The following is a 16,884-nucleotide window of genomic DNA, read 5'->3' on the forward strand; positions in this document are numbered from 1 at the left end:
CAGTAAGCACAGCTTCATACTCTTCATGGTATGGATTTCATGCCATAACCTGACTGAAATAAATAGAAATCCCTCCTCCTCCATTGCATTTTCAAAGTGACTCAGCCTCCTCCAGCTCCTTCTCTTCCTCACTTTGTAACAAATAACACAAAAGCAGATCCTTTTTCAAACATGCAGACATTATGTCAGAAATAGAAGCAGGGCAGAAGACATCACCAATACTGGCATGACCACTATGTTGCCTGCAGGGGGGGAGCAAGCGGTTTTCTCCAGGATGCTCCAATACAAACTTCCTTGACTTTCTAGAGAATACCAGACAATGCTGAAAATCTGTAGGCAGATTTTTGCAGTTTGAGTATTAATTTCCTCCCTTACATGGGCCTTTATAGTATCCAACCACATTCCTTGAAAGAAGGATTTCTCCCTCCCAGTTGATAAGCGTGGAACTGTGACTGCCACTGAAAACTGCTCCAGTACATAAGTGCCTCAAAGTTAAATAGTGATTTTATCTGGATTTTTAAGTTATACTCAGAAAACCAAAATTTGGACAGAATTAAGAGTAGGAAAAGGATCAAATTGTATCTGAGTGTACGAAGACGCAGCATTGAGAAGACAACAGTCTCCAGTCAAGCTTCTTGCCTTCACATCTGCAGGGTTTCTCTGATGCCAGGAGAAACTGGGATCCTTGTTACTCACTTTCTTTTTCCTCTCCGCCCTCCCACAAGAGGTTCACAAAATTAAGACTGTTTACAGGCTTAATAGTCAGGACTGGCAAAGTTGAGATTTGATTAGCAAACCAGAGCAGAGCAGCTCAAGACATTACTAGTGACATTAATGCAATGAAGCATCATTCCCCATGGCATTTTTCCTTTCAGTATCTTGCAGCTGAGCAGGGTGTTGGAGAACTATTGATAACACCATTACTTGTGTTTTCAGTGCAGAGGTAGATATTTGCTCTGCTTGAGGAAAACCCCACAACCTAATGGCACAGATACAGAGCATTTTAAAAAAGGGGGGAGATGGGAAGAAGATTAACACAAGATTTTAACAGGCATTTAGCCACGTGGATAAACTCAAGAAGCGGCCAGGTCCCCCTGTCAAGGAAACATATTCAGTAGTAAGGCATGTTCACCCATGGAGGGGGCCATTTCCCACAGAAAAAAAAAAGGAAGTGGGCCATAAAAATAAAACCAACATCTGCACAGATCAAATGATGTTCTGTATCTGCACAGTACAATGCACTGTCTCCCAGCCTTTGAGCACCATGCCAGTGACCATCTCTCACAAAAAGTGAGTGTTATCCTAGCTGCACCAGCACCCAGAGCCCAGCTGCAGCCCCTGTGCAGTACAACTAAGAAAGGATCACCTTTAGATTGTTCCTGTCTTTACAACTGATTTGAGACTCAAAAGGCATAATCAAACAGGGGGTGATTAGGTTTTGAAAAATGGAGAGGACTGACAGTTTTAGATAGTATGACATGACATCTTGGAGAGTCATAAACAAAGCTTAAATGGGGGGAAAAAATCTCACTAACAGTGTTGTGGATAACTGTAAGGATGAAGATGAAACAAACTGTGTTGTCTTCTGGAATGGAATAAACAACTGGAAAAGCCCAGAACAAGGACTTTTTCTTTAAAAGGAATGACTCAAAGTTCTTACAAACCAACAAAATTCAAATTATGTATTTTCCCAGATGCAGTGGGTCTGACCCCAACTTACTTATTGTTCTAAATAAATGTCAGAACAGGCTGCAGATAATGAAAGCCCTCCCACACCATGCTGTTCAGCCAGCTTCTGAGCAAGCTTGAAGGGAAATACGACCTATTCCAGGACACTTTTTGGGACAGGCAGGCAAACCCTGCCAGCTGATAGCCCTACACTCCCTCTGTGAAGCAAGAGGACAGCCACCCATACCCTCACATGAATTAGTAGGTTGGCATTCCCCAGTCTCCTGCAGCCATCTTGGCAAAATGTCTCTTCCCAGGAGCAGTGTGGGATCAGACTGCCTTCACACATTGGACAAAGTGCCTCTGCAGCAGCATTTGGGGCATGTGGGGGAAGCTTTTCTTACTGCTGCTTGCAGTTCTGGCTGATTTTGGGACCTTGACGGTTTTGGTCTTGGGTTTACAAGGGCCTGAATGGAACAAATAGATAAAAGGTCTAATCCATGTACACTGCAAAGGAGTTTCAGGCTGAAAGTCTCAAAAAGCCAGGGAAGCAGTGTAGAATAAAGAACTCTTTCCCTCAGCAATATGCTTCTAAGATAGCTCTAGACCCCAGAGAGCTTTATAAGAAAAACAATACCCTGGTGCATGTATTTAGCTTTCAACTACAAGCCATGGCCTTACATCTTATCTTGAAAGGTGCCCCAAAATCTCACCCTGCTCTAACTGAAGTTAAATGCCTGCACATCAAATTTATTTGGCTACTGCTACCACAAAGGCCTATGGCAGTGCCTGAACCACACATTTGTTCCAGGTCTGAACCCCAGAGTTAGCTCCAAACATCTGCTGGGCAGCCAGGCCAATATGTACAAAGGTGTTCAGTAATTACCCTGAGTTAACTGCAAATCCACTGATGAGAGTGAAAACTGGACCACCAACTCTAGTTTGAATAACCCCTGAAAATTTCACAAGCCATTCTAGCCAAGAGGGAAAGGCGTTTATCCAGATCTTATTTCTATTGTGATGGACAGCAACTTGGGCTTTTTGCTTAAGCTCAGGTGAATATGTATTTCATGAGAAACAGACTTTCTTTGCCTAGTTATACACAACCAATGTAGATCAGTCAATTCTCCTCCAGTTGCTTTAAAAGGAGGCTGTGAAATGACATAAAATAAAACAGTATTTTTAGCAGCTTCAGCCTTAAACTGTTGACAGAGTGCAGACAGCCTCTTTGACATCAAGCAGCTCACTGGTGGATTTCTTCCTGATGTGTATGTTGGTGTTTACCTCATGGCTGAAAGCATTTATCACACACAACAATCCAGGCTGAACTCAGGTTTCAGGGACTATCCTACTATGCAGCTCAAATGTATCTTTCTAAGTATGTCTCAGGAGACTTAGAATATTACTTTGACTTTAAAATTTAAACCTCTTTGGACTTCCTCTAGTACACAAACATTTTCCCTTCACATTTAGTACACTAATTCTTATTTCTACCATATTTTTTCTCAAGAGACACAAGAACTAGATATACATATTTAAATACATACATATACTAATAAAACCTCCTCTTTCTTTGGGATGCCTCACATCAAAGGAAGGGCATCCTAATGCAACACTTCAGATCTGTCAGCAACTCTGCCTTTCAGTATCTGACTGCACTTTTGATTCTATTTTTCACTACCTCTTCTGACTGTGCTTCTCAGAAGAATTCAGTTGACCTGTCAAGTCACAAGGAATGTTTTTGTTGACAGACAGTAGATCATCAACAACATTCTTAGGTGCATGCTCTGAATTTAAAAGGCCTCAAAACTCTCAAAACTGAATAACAAGCAAGGTAGCAATTAAACCTTTGGAACTTTAAGCAAAAGCAATGCATTTAGGCACAAATCAGAGCTGAGCTGTTGGCAAAAATCAGCAGCTCACACCCCTGGTTGCTGAGGTTAATTTTAATTCTCTCCTCCTACCTTATTAAAAATGGAAAGGCTTTTTATAGTGATTGTATAGCTGTGTTTAAAACTGTTCAATTAACTGCATGGAGGAGTGTGTCTACTTGATCTGCTCCCACAGGGCTTCTCCCTTTTGTCAGAACTTCTGATTCCATGACAAGTGTTTTCACTGCTCTCTCGTGAGTCTTTCCATTTCCATTCCCTCTGCTGACCACCTTGCAGCAAGGCATGAGCTCAGAATGCCTTATTTACACTCATGATGTCTCCTAGAGAATTTATGTCTGCAATAACTCTGGTTTTGTCACTGGTTTTGACAGGAAAACAAATACAACAACATTTAAGCTTTGTCTTCAGGTATCCAAAAGATGTGGCTCTTAGTGTCTCTCGGGAGGTACTGGGATCTTCCTCTTTGCACACAGGCAGTACATAATGTTTTTTCTTTTTTTGCCTATTCTTAAAGGGAAGAAGAAAAAGGAATACAGCTCTTTAACATTTGTGGGGAGTTATTTCAAGAAGTGTGAAAAACTGTTAATCATTTTTGTAACAGGGAGATCCAGAGGTCACTGCAGGAGCCACTGTGTGTATAGGAAGGGATTGTCTCAGCCTGAAGAATAACACAAAATGAAGTGGAGAAAATCCTGCTATTTCCATTTCAAAGAAGAGATGATAAGGGCTATCTGAAGTCACACTTCTGTGCAGCAGTCAAGGCTTGAGCAGAACACTGAGTTCCAAGTCCATTGCAAACAAATCCAAACCTCAGGGGCATTAGAAAAAAAAAAATCAAATTATAAACCTGCTTTTTTGTCACTTTGCCAACCATCTCCCGGTATTGTGTGAAGCACTTGGTGCTTTGTGTGTCCTTGTTTTGGGGAATTTAGTTGACTGTGTCTATGCCTCAACTCCTTTTAAAGATGTAGGCCATGGCATGATATAGCTTCTAGGTATTAAACTTCTTTTCCTGCACTAACACATTTCCTTTTTCCTCAGTCTGTACAGGCATCTGTACTCTGAGAAGATACATCTGTGGAACTAATCACAAGGACTATGTCCCTTTGATGTCATTCAATGATCAAGCTTTGGTATCTTTAATCTTTTTATACAGTCAATTCACCATTGCTAACAGCAACTGAATAACTAAATAGCATCAGTGCTAGGCAATACCAGTGCTCAGAAGATTTGGTGACCAAGAAGCAGTTGTTCGACTCATCAGGATTGTTACCTTTACAGCCCAGATGGATTGATCCAAAGGATGGAAGAGTTTAAAGCAAAAGCCATCCTTTTTGGAGGGTCTCTCGATCAGCTCACAAGAATGGAGCAGGATTGTCCCAACCCACTGTCCGATCTTTGGCGTCTTATAAATAAGCAGCACTCCTGGTTTCAGGACACACCACAGTTTGGTCCAGCTCTTCAGAGTCCCACGAATCTGGAGGAAAGGGGGAGAGACCAAAAAGTTGCATCTATGTTGCTCCTTAGAAAAAACCCAACATTTATTCAGTATTTATACAGTATTTCCAGTGTGTTTATTCCAAGGCTGCACCATGATACATTTCCTAAGGAAAAGACATGGTGTTCTCTGAACAGCCCTAGGGATCTCACAGCAAAATCCCAGAACTTGGAAATCTGGCTATCAGAATTTAGTCTTCATATTTTTATTACTAGCTCAGTGTTAGCAGCTTGATTAAATTTTTATGCAATCAGCACTGCTGGCCCACATGAGAGTGATCTGTTAATAATCACGGAGGACATGCCAATTAGAACATTGCATATAAAAATGTTATAGCTAGCCTAACTTGACTTATAAGTCATTTTAATAGTGTTCTGCACAACACTGCTATTAATGGGTTTTGTCAAATACCCCATTTTCAAAAGTACTGTCTCCAGCTGGTTTACTTCTCTGTCAAGCTCAATGCATCTCTCTCTTATATAGAAGACATTAAATCTTGTAAGAGTATATTAAAGATAACAGCTTAAAGGATGGAGAAGTTTCTCAGTAAGTTTAGATTTTGCCTAAGGTCTTCCTGCCTTCAGTGTGCACAGGCCAAACCTCAAGTCTTTTCTGTGTTCTGTTTTTGTGGCCCAGCATTATTTGCAACTCACCAGAAATTTCCAGTCACAGCAAACACGCAACAGGTACTTTGTATTTAAAAAATCTCAATATTTATTTTTTATTAGCAGTAAACACTACAGGAAGACTTTGCTGCCAATCTAACTTCTCAAATAAACCATAAGCATGTCACTTTTCTGGCTTCTAATAATAATTGCAGAACAATGTTGGAGGTTTTTACCACTAGCCAAATGCAACTATTGTTTCACGAGATCCTTAAGTTACTTTGTTTTTCTTAAGAGCTATGTGTTCGGCAACATTTGAAAATTAAGTTTTGCCAATATAAAAGGTTCAACCAATTCACTATTATTTGAAAAAACTAAATGGCCCCAAAGGAGGAGAGAAACAGTGCTCATCTCTCAGTGTCAATCCAGATTTACTTTGCCACACAGAAGTTTCAGGACTCCAATGAGAAGCTGTCACTACCCAAGTGTGTGCACAAGGAGAAATTGCTGTTGTTATCAGGTACAATATGTTTCATTCTGTGCTGTGACAACAGAAAATTCAACTGTCGATAGAACAAGCTGTATCTGCCCATTTTCAGGCTGTTACTCAGTCTATTCCCTCTTCAGTACAAAACCACATTTATGGGAAGAGGCCAACAGAGTCTTTCAGAGAGGAATAAAGAGAGAAACATCATCACTTCCCTTTGTACTATGCACTTTTTGAGTCCTTGTTGCTGCTTAAGGACATGGAATAGACCAATTGAGTTAAGGTGGAAAGTAAATACCTCCCACAGATCCACTTTCATAGAAGTTATTTAAATAAAACTTTACAGTAACTTCAACTCAAAATTATTCGGTCTTCGTTCACTTAATAAAGGGCTAGTGCATAAGTCTCAGACACATCAACTACTTCTCACTTATTTTTTCCCACAGGCTCAGAAGAAATGATCTGTATAAAATACCTTCAGCCAGTCTGCTGTGATCACCACACTGGGATCCTTCAGAGCACTGAAGAGTTGTTTGGTAGCTCTTTTCTTCTCCTGTCTGTAATTTTTTTTTTGTACCTGGTTGAGAACAGAGAAAATATAGTAGCTGTAATCATGGCCTCTTTTGGGGAGGAAAGAACATAATGCATTAAGGACAGTTATGTATAGCACAGCAAGAACTTGACCCAGCACAGGTTCCCCAGAAATGAACGCAAGGAAGAATAAAACCATAACACGAGAACAGGCATTTTCTTTGCTCCTGAAGTTTCACTAAATATAATCTAATTTGTCTTTTCTTTGGAGGGAACAGAAAGAGGCTGCATACCCAGTCCTCCTCACCCCTCAAATTCAAGAGCCTAAATCTAACTTCATTAATTTATACTTTTGGTTTGGTAAACAAGCAAGTGTTCAAGCTGAAATTTGCTCAGATTGCCTAGGCAAGCCTGTCCTAACAAGAGCAGTGAAGGATTACAATCCTCTTGAGGTGCCTAATGGCTCTGGAACATACAAACACAGTGAAACAATTACACTGATCTGTTCTGCTTGCAGTATATAATCTAATCCTGTATATAAAGCCTGTAAATGTCCTTGGCCTACAATGACTCCTAGAAGATTCAGAGGCTTCTCTGGGTCTTGGGAAATGGCTCTGACTTGTTCCCAATGGCTTGTTCGGAAGGTACCATTTGTTTTTTAAAAGAAAGTCAGCTGATGCTGACCTGGCTGCTTTGCACATACCTTCAGTGTTTCCTTCTTCATGAATTTGGCTGTGGGAGATACACACTCTTTGTCAGATCCATTGCAAAGCTTATATTCGATCTAAAAAAAAGAGGGAGAGAAGAAAATAGGAATGTGTTAACATGAAGATGCTCAAGTTATGTTCTGATAAAGTGTTGTTTATAACTTTCAGGAATCCATGAAAGAGCTGATTGCAGACTTCAGCAGTGGAACACTAAGCAGGTGCACAAAATGCATATCTACAGGGCAGGCCAAACTTCCTTTTTATACCCATGGCTGGATGGAAAATTCCCTACCAAATTTTCTTTGTATTTCTCCCATGCAGACATTAATCTTGGTTAAGAAAAAACAGAAACAAAAACCCCAACAAAACAGCAAAACAAAACAGAAAACCAAAAACTTATTTCTAACTTTGAAAACTGCCCAACTCTCTTCAGATCTGAAAGCATTTCAATTACTAGAATAAAACTCATGGTGAATTTGTTATAGATTTTTCAGAACTAGACTTGATACTGGCAATGACTGCTGCACTGACTGAAATGTCCAAAAATATGGGTGGGCAAGAAATGACCTAATCATGTTACAGATAATACAGGAAATCATCTTGGCCTTGCAAAGTGAAACACCAAATATACACAGTCACTTCAAATCATGTTTGATAGTGTCAGTGCTGTTTAAATTCACTTTCAGAAGCTACAGACTGAGCTCATGACCGTGCTGATGGGCTGCAAAAATGCTTTACTTTCATTAGGCATAATCACAGTATTACTGTTACCAAAATAAAGGATGTTTAGAAAGTACAGCTCTCCAGAGCCCAGCTCACAACGAGGACCCCCACGTGTTCTGTCAGCACATTGTACAAAACCTGGGCAGGCTTAATGGTGACAGAATTATGGTACAGTCTGGACTCTTCTGCTTTTTATGTGACCTTGGGGAAGTTATTTCCTCTCTCTGTACCTCTCTTCCTTCCAACCTTTCATGTGTCTGATGCATTCAGACTGTGATCTTTTGGGGTCAGGCACTGTCTTTCCCACTCATACATGACAGTTTTGTAAAGAAAGCTCAGCCCTCGGCCACCTTGATTTAACGAGTGTGACACAAAAATGAGCTGTACTAAGGAAAAAATGCATAAAATATATTTCCCATGTATAAATTCACTGCCATGATGCGAAACAAACCCACTGAGCTTTCAGACTTTCTCTCCTTTATGTCACAAATTGATGTAATAATTTTACAGCAGCTTCAGTTTCAAGAGACCCACTTCCTTTTTTCCTCCCAGTGACACACAAACCTCTCAGGCTACTACAGCCATGAACTATGCCGAACGTTAGTGTGAGCAGGAAAATGTTTAATGACAGCCAGGGCAGTCCTTTTCACATGACTCAGAGAAAAGCACAGAAATGGATGACCAGATCACAGCAAACAACTACGCCCTGGATACTGGGGCAGGAGCAAAAATGGGAGGTAAGGGTGCCTGCTCAACTGAGCAAAACTCCTTGTAGATGATGCAGCATTAGAAATCAGGGGCAGAAGGTGCAATTGGCAACAGAGCCACTGTCATTGTAGAACCTATTACTTGTGCTCAGATACCCTTGTAGTACTCTCTCACTAAAACCGAAACTACACGAGATACTTTAAAAACAGAGAAATGAAAACTCTGTGATGACACACAAAGGCCAGTGAGGTCCCTGATCTGACTGTTTAGTTCACAAGTCAACTTGGATCCATTCAGAGAAAAGGCCAGCTCCTGGACTCCTGAAAACTATTCAGTGTTTGCCATTTTTGTTTTCACAGAAAGTGAAGCCTGCCTCCTCTGCCTGCAATGCAGTCTCTGATTCATATTTCGTGCTTTGGACTTCACTGTAAAAACAGAAGCTTTATGGTGGGGACCACTGCACAGATGTGATGTCTGAGCAGAGAGTTGTGCCCACAGCACCTTTGTCACATTTCAAAGGGCAGTAGTAGACATTTGGGAGATATGCTATAAGCCTTCTTTTATGAAGAAACATTTCCAAGTGCTTAAATATCTCTGAGCAAGAATCCTTCAGAATTATTAGGAGATTATGCTTTCATGATTCGAGATGTGTGCCCTCTGAAATCAGTCAGAAGAATTCTTCCTCTTTCTCCCAATTAGCAGGAAGAATGTCCTGTCCTTGAGACTCAACTATGAGCCAATTGTTTATCAGCAATTTTACTCCTTCCGGCTGGAGAGATCAGACAGAGAGAGAAACACTGCGTACTATTCCTCATTAGCCAGTGTGAGAGGCAGAAAAACCACAGATGTTCCCAAGGTTCCAGGAAATACTGCTCAGGTGCCTGCAAAGCATCAGAATGCAAAGAATACTTTTTGCTTAACTAATTAAAACAAGCTACAGCTGCTTGTTACCTAGACAATTACACCTTAGCGCTTACATAAAGAATGAAATTTTGGCCCCTAAGCTCCCTTGGCTTGGGGAGATTTGCTTGCAGCTGAACTCAGAAAGGCTTCCAACAGCAAACCTGCTGCCTGTGGGGAACCAGCACTGACACAGACAGAGGCACTTCCACTGCTCTACCAGGCCCACCTGCCTCCTCCTCGGAGTCTCTCTGGGTCATGCTAAAAATAGTTAAACAAGCACAAGACTTCAAACCTGGGATGTTCACACAGACAGACACACATTCTGACTCTTTGGGAGAGCTGACTGCACAACCGAGGACACTGGTGCCCAATTCCAGGCGATACTGCTGTGCATGCCATAAAACCACAGTGCAAAACAGCTGATGAAGGGATAATCGCCCCTGACACCACCACAGCCTGTAGGAGCTCAGTAAACACAGTCTGAAACCATTTCAAACTGGTACTTCACTTCATTGAAGGAGCTGGATGAACAGCTCTGGAGGATGCTGCGGTGGCTCCTGAACCACTGTGCTGCTTCCTTCAGGCTCTCCCTCCCCCAGGCTTTGGGCTACACCTGGTCATGCTGAATCTGTGAACTTGGCCTGTAAGGGGAAACACAGCCACAGGGATGGTGGCCACCAAGACAGGCTTGAGAGTGGATGAGAAAGAAGCAGTAGCATAGGTACTCACTGCCCATATAAGAATTTCTAGGCATGGGAAAATAAATAATTGTGCTGCTCTGTCCCAAAAACTGTGATGATATGCCTACCAGATGTGTGACCAATACCACAGCTCCCAGAGATGGTTGCAAAATGCTTTATGAAAAGAGAGCAAATGTTACTGTAACCAAGCCATGATTTTAACTAGGAGCCATGGACAAGCTTTCAGATGTGCCTGACCTGGGACTTTTGACAGCTCCCCAGTTAGTTTTTAACGAGTCAGACTGATTGCTTCTCCCTCCCAACTTTGCCTCTTGTTGTGCATCTGAGGATGCACCATCACTGATCCTAAATAGGAGTTTTCTGGCAAAGAAACTGGTGATCTCCAGGCCTACAGAGTGAAAAGCATTGCATTTCTGGGTTTAAAGTTCCTGCTTTTTCACAGGACAGATGGGATCTAAGCATACCATAGGTCCCCATGCTGCTGATGGTAATGATAGTTCCCCTAGGTTTAACCTGCTAAGTGACTTGAAGTTATATGATTTCATGTTTTTACATTAATTTGTCTTAATGGTTTTGATTGTACCTTCTGGCATACGTAAGATTCAGTAAATTTGGGCCATCAGCTCTAAAGGTTCCCAAGACACAGCAGGGTCTCACATTGCTAAGACACATCAAGAACATTTAATGATGTCTTTCTACTGCCCTGCCTTTCTCAGCCTGGCAGAAAACTAAGAGAAGCCATTTGTCATCACAGCAAGTCTTCCAAGGATGCTGGGATAATGCCTGTGCAGGAGATCAGAATCTGGCCCCTGCTCTCTGCAGCAACATGTGAACAATATTGGCCACAGATGAGACTTTGTACAATGGGAGAGTAAGGAATTCATGTTCTTTTTAAAGGAAGAAAAACCCACTGGAGTATTCTAATAAGAAAGCAGTAAGTATGCTTTCCATATAGTGGTTCCCATAAGGAGGGAAGTCTGTTAATCTGCCAAAAACTTTCACCAGAGCATGCTGCAGCACTTGCAGGGAGAAGAAACTGTTGTCCCTTTTCAGTTCTCTTATCAAATCTGTCCTTTCACAGGAGTGATGACCTCAATGCTGACAATGGGCTGTACTGTACTCAAAAACATACTTTTTATCCCTGTTCAGTTTGTGTTCCCTTTCATCTCAGTCATGGAGCTCCGGAGATTCACTGCTGATTGTTAGCAGTCAACACAATACCCTCACACTTCTGCCAGGCTTTGTAAGAGAGCATGCAGAGTCCTCACAATAGCACTATTCTGATCCAGTGTCTTTCTGGTGACTTCATTTCCAAGAGGAACCAAACCATTTCACAGAAAAACAGCCTGTGATCAACTCCAGTCTGGGGGATGCCAGCTGATCATCATGCCAGCCCTGCCCAGGACAACAGCAAGAGGAATATCCTGTTACTTAGCACAAGCAATCCTTGCTGCACAACAGCCAGAATTATTCCAAATCAGAAACATTTCAATAAAGTCATTCTCAAGCTGTGCTGTGCATGGTAACAGCAGTGACAGCTTACAAGTTGCCTTCTCGTCTTCTTTGCATCCAAGCGACAGAAAGACAAGATCAGATGGGAATTTGAAGGCAGAACAGAAGGAGCTGGGGTCATAAGTTATGCTTGACAAAAGCAGTGGGAGACATGTCCTGGATCAGATGTAATTTCTCCAGTATCTTTTCCACATGTAATTGCAACAAATCTCGATCACACAGAAATAAAAGAAATGAAACAGAAGTTCTTTTAGTATAAAAATTATGGAAAAGCTGGGTTTGACATTACAACTGAGACTCCTTGTGAATATTCACAGACATCCCAACCAAATTTAAGCAATTTTGGTTTCATTTTATTATAAGCAGTTCTTTTAAAAAACTTTTTACTTTTGTTGTGAATTAACAGCTCATCCAAAGCACAGTAGAGCCAGTGAAACGATTCTTACTGGCAAACAAGCTTTGCAGTAGGAAAGATTACCCTTCAACTGATATCCTGCTTTTCAGCAAGCTGAATAATCTTCAACTAAAACTTTCCAGTTGGAAAAAAATGAACATAAAGATACCTCTTATTTCAACAATGTTACAAGGATACAGCAACTGTGTTTACAACTCTGAAGTAGCACAATGATTAGCACAAACTGGAAAGCCTGTACAAATAAACAGTTGACAGCAACACCTGGGGAAAATAATTGGTGAAATTCAGCCATCCAAGCAACTTCAAATATCAAGTTATACCAGTGTTGAGTGGAATCCTTGGCTCCATTGCATCACATTATGGTAAATAAAGAAAAAGTCACAGGATTTCTTACAGGATTTCTATTTGACCATTTAAGTGTGCCTTGCATGGGAAGTTCCTTCTGCAAGGTCAGAATACTTAAAGAACATTTCAGGAGAGATGGGAAGTCGGACACTGAGAAAGATGCTGTTTCACATGACTGTCACAGATTTAGTGCCAAGAGAAAGCTGAAGCACAGTTTTTATTTCCCCTCCAGCTATAGGCACAGCTTTTGTCCCTAGGCTAAGCTCAAACAAACAAAGTGAGCAATGAAAAACAACCGGGCCTGCAGTTTAATACGTTTTGCTAAATCGTTTAATAAATCATTTCAATTTCAGCACCTCCATTTGCCTTCACCTTCCTCATCAGAAACACTAGGCTAAGGAATTATGATCACCAGTGACCCAACATGACATGGTTGGACTGCTGTGGCTTACCCAAAGCTACCAATTTTGAGTTACTACTCTCTACATTCACCTCTGTGAGGCACCCGGCTGTTTCAGGGCTTGTATGTACTTACACAAGTTAGGGATGCTCCATGTTTTCTACTTCACAGTGCAAAATCCCACCCCTCTTCAACATGATTTTCCCAGGATACTCCAGGCTACATCTCTGCTCAGTTGAAATCAGCTGCAGAGCCCACTGCGGACAACTGTGACTACCCTAAAGTGCTGCATGTGGAATCAAGGAAGCAAAGTGTACTGAGCCAGGGCACAGGAAATGACTGTAATTCTTCACAGAGACAACTGGCTCCAAAATAACTCCATTCACAACATGGAGAGCATGAAGTATGGTAAAGAAAAGACAGCAAGGGGCCAGTTGAGCACAGCACCACCTGGAAGGGCCAGAATCTCACATTAAGCCATACTTAACACCCACAGGGGACGTTTCACTCCTGAGTCTCTCCAAGGTGATTCCTGCAATATCTGGGTCTGTCTGCAAAACAGTTTCTTGGTTTTCTGACTAAGGGAGAACAGAGGAAAAGGTACCCTTGTAAATTGCCACATTTGTGAATGACCTTCTGTGTTAGTCCCAAGTGTAAACATGACTGGAATTACCTCAGAGGTCAGGAGCATGACTCATAGATCTAGCAGGGAGAGCTTGAGACAGTATGGGAACTGTAGCTTAAATCTCAAGTGATCAGTATGTGCAGTTTCAAACCACTGTGCAGCTAAAATAAATTTCTAGCAGTCAGTTACGTCCGTATTTCAGATTACAAATCACACAATAAAGGCCTGAACAATTCAGGCATGTGGAAAAACTCATTCACAATGCTTTGCCCTCCAATACATCACATGACTGCATGCAACAGCCACACTCCTACAATTTCATAGGCTTCATTGCAGCATTAGCAAGGGACTGAAACCAGTGAAGTACCACTGAGCTCCAGTTTCAGGATTTTTCTGAATATCCCTTAAAATACACCTCAATTCTTTGTGGCCCTGCATCCATATCAAGATAATCCAGCTGCCCTCCAGCCAGTAGTATTAACAGGTAAGCACAGGAAAGGAAGAAAGAGAACTTGCAGCACTGCATACTGCAATACAGGGTGCCTTAGAGGACTCTAACAGCACCAAATGAGGCACAAAACAAAAGAAAGTCACCTCCTGTCACACACTATCAGGTGTGTGCTAACTGGCTGCAGAGACAAGCCTGAGGCTTAGAGACAGTTTGGTGATACTTTCACACCCAGCTATGAGCCCTCATCCCAGAAAACAAGGCTAAAGAGCTCTAAAACAGAGAGAAACTAATATGAGAAACAATCTGAAATAAGCTAATATTTTTTTCCCTTTGAAAATGGAGATGAAAGAGACTCCACTTAAAAAATGGAATAGGAGAAAATGCGCTGCAGGAAAGCTACCAACACAATATGTATCTGAACTGTGCCTTAAATACGTTCCAATAAAATGTGGGTCAAGAAGCCACAGCTAAAATTACAAATACATATATATATATATATATAGTGCTAAGAACCACACAAACACATTGAAAGCAAATGTTCCTCCAGCATCAAATATTTGACTGTCTGTACAGATAGGACAACTGGGATGTGCTCACACCTCAGAGAGAGCAGCCCACTCATGAGCACAGGGCAGTGTGGTTGCCATTAGAAGTCTTCACATTCTCTCTGCTAACCTGGGAAACCTGCAGCCTGCTCCAGCCTGCAATGTGCATATGGCCTGTGTGAACGAAATGCAGAACTGTTTCCACCTCACTGATGAAGATGTGAAACAGAAACACAATTAATCTGCCTTGGCAATGCAGGGAATCCAAGGCAGAGTTGGGAATTTGAAGTTCCCCAAGCCCCAGTCCAGGGATCGAATCACTTGACTGGCTTTCCTCTCCTTCTCATTGTTGAGTGAAAGTAGTTAATGTGCTGTGGTACCTCAAAACAGTGCTGCTGAAAGAACACTGATTTCCAGCAAGGTTTTTCATATCCACTGTACCAAAAGAAGGGCAAATGTTCATGGCATGGCTCCGTAACCTACAACATTTGCTTTTTAATCCATTAATTAAACCAGCATACCCTACAGTCCAGTTTCTAGGAATTATCCCCCCTGCTATCAGAAATCTAAATATGACCCAATTAGCACACACTTTTCCCTTTGGTTCAAGTAGGTGGAATCACTACTTATTTTTAAACTGAAATAGTGTGACAGATCCCTACTTAGAGTTCTGGAAAGCTGACAGTAAGGCTTTATTTTATGGCATTAGAGCTGAGTGGACGTGAAAAATTACATATTAAACAGACAGACCACCACTTTGCCTGGATTTTTAAGGTACAAGATGTTTCACAATAAGGACTCCCTATTGTCACTGCCACTGCAAAGCATGACAGAAGGCAAGTTACATGGCTGGAGGAGAGCAAGGTGAAGCAGAGTGAACTGAGAATGACAGGTGCTACAGCACAGGTCCAGTGAGGTGGAAATTCTCAGAATCAAACATCATGTGTCTAAGCAGAATATTCAGGCAGGAAAAAAACACCCAGCTCTGGCCCATCTGGCAGGCAAAGCAATTGCCTGCAACACTGCAAATGAGTAGGCAAGTTGAGGTTCAGTGTTTTGGTGTCCTCATATCTCTTTTTAGTCCACTGGTGTTTCAGAGCAATTTTGACTATTGTAAAACCAAAGGCTTGGGTTAGTGAAAGCAAAGCTCGTGTCCAGGTTCAGAGCCCCATTTCTTTTGATTCAGAGATCTGATGCAGTTGTTTTGTGCTGTGCATTTCCTCTTAACTCTTCTTGACAATTGCTCTTGGCACTGTCTAGGGGAGGCCCACCAATGGCTCCCAGGTGCACACAAAGCATGGCAGAAATCGAGGTGGGCAGCCAAATCTTCCATGGGTGCTTCTCCTTTCAAAAGCGCACCTGTAAGAGACTGAGCAGCAAGGAAGGCCCAGAGGCTGGGAAAACACAGCTGAGCCACGTTCTCACCCAGAAACATCTCATAAATACATTCCTATTCCTGCATTCATCCTGCATCTCAGAAATCGAACTCCCTTTTGGGCAGCATTTCAGTGCTCTGAGCTGTCCTGTCTAGACAAAGGTCCTTCTTTATATTCCTAAGTCACTGGAAATTCAACACCACTCCATTGAAGGCGTGCAAAACATCTAGCTTTAAAACACAGCCCTGGATGCAGTTACCTGGTCCTTGGGCTTCTCCACTGCCAGGATAAGTGGGAGGCTGATTTTCCTTGAGGAACCTGCCTGAAAAAGCAAAACCAAGATTGGTTTGCAGCTTGCCAGGTTCCAGCAATAACAGAGGACATGTACACAAGTCCTTGTCGCATACTCCCGAAGCTCCTCTCATCACCATCTCCCTGTGCTGACCTCTGCCAGGGCATCCCAGCAGAACAACCTGCAAGCTCCAGGCAAGCACAAGAAAATGTACTGGAAGATGCAGAGATTATTTTCATGTCTCACAAGAAATCACTTGTCTGCAGTTGTTTCTTTTGTGGTATATTTTCATTTCAGCTGGTGCCACTTGCATTTTATAGCTTCACAGTTTAAAATAAATTTAGTTAAAAATTTATTAACTGGTCTCATTTCTATTTCTAGCTACCCTCCAGAAACATGTTAGGGAGCTGCAGCCAAAAAAGCTGTACATGAATCTCAAAGCCAGGTCTCATTTATAAGGTTGATTCCATCTCTACAGGAAATCAAACCCTGGCACTCTG

General features: G+C 41.8%; 1 protein-coding gene across 8 annotated transcripts in view; it reads right to left on the reverse strand.

The window, feature by feature from the left end:
• The window catches only part of OSBPL5 (oxysterol binding protein like 5), a 202,842-nt gene that overhangs the window by 65,715 nt on the left and 120,243 nt on the right, over positions 1-16,884 (reverse strand). For 7 of the 8 annotated variants that reach the window (XM_032110746.1, XM_032110749.1, XM_032110750.1 and 4 more), the window contains exons 4-7: positions 16,352-16,414; positions 7,385-7,465; positions 6,626-6,727; positions 4,834-5,037 (exon numbers count right to left, since the gene is read on the reverse strand). In XM_032110746.1, coding sequence (XP_031966637.1) covers positions 4,834-5,037; positions 6,626-6,727; positions 7,385-7,465; positions 16,352-16,414 — 450 coding nt within the window. The remainder of the gene's footprint in view (positions 1-4,833; positions 5,038-6,625; positions 6,728-7,384; positions 7,466-16,351; positions 16,415-16,884) is intronic. The other variant, XM_032110744.1, reaches the window with a different exon arrangement.

This window comes from Corvus moneduloides, chromosome 6 (genome assembly GCF_009650955.1).
Source record: "Corvus moneduloides isolate bCorMon1 chromosome 6, bCorMon1.pri, whole genome shotgun sequence".
In the NCBI taxonomy this organism is placed as follows: Eukaryota; Metazoa; Chordata; class Aves; order Passeriformes; family Corvidae; genus Corvus; species Corvus moneduloides.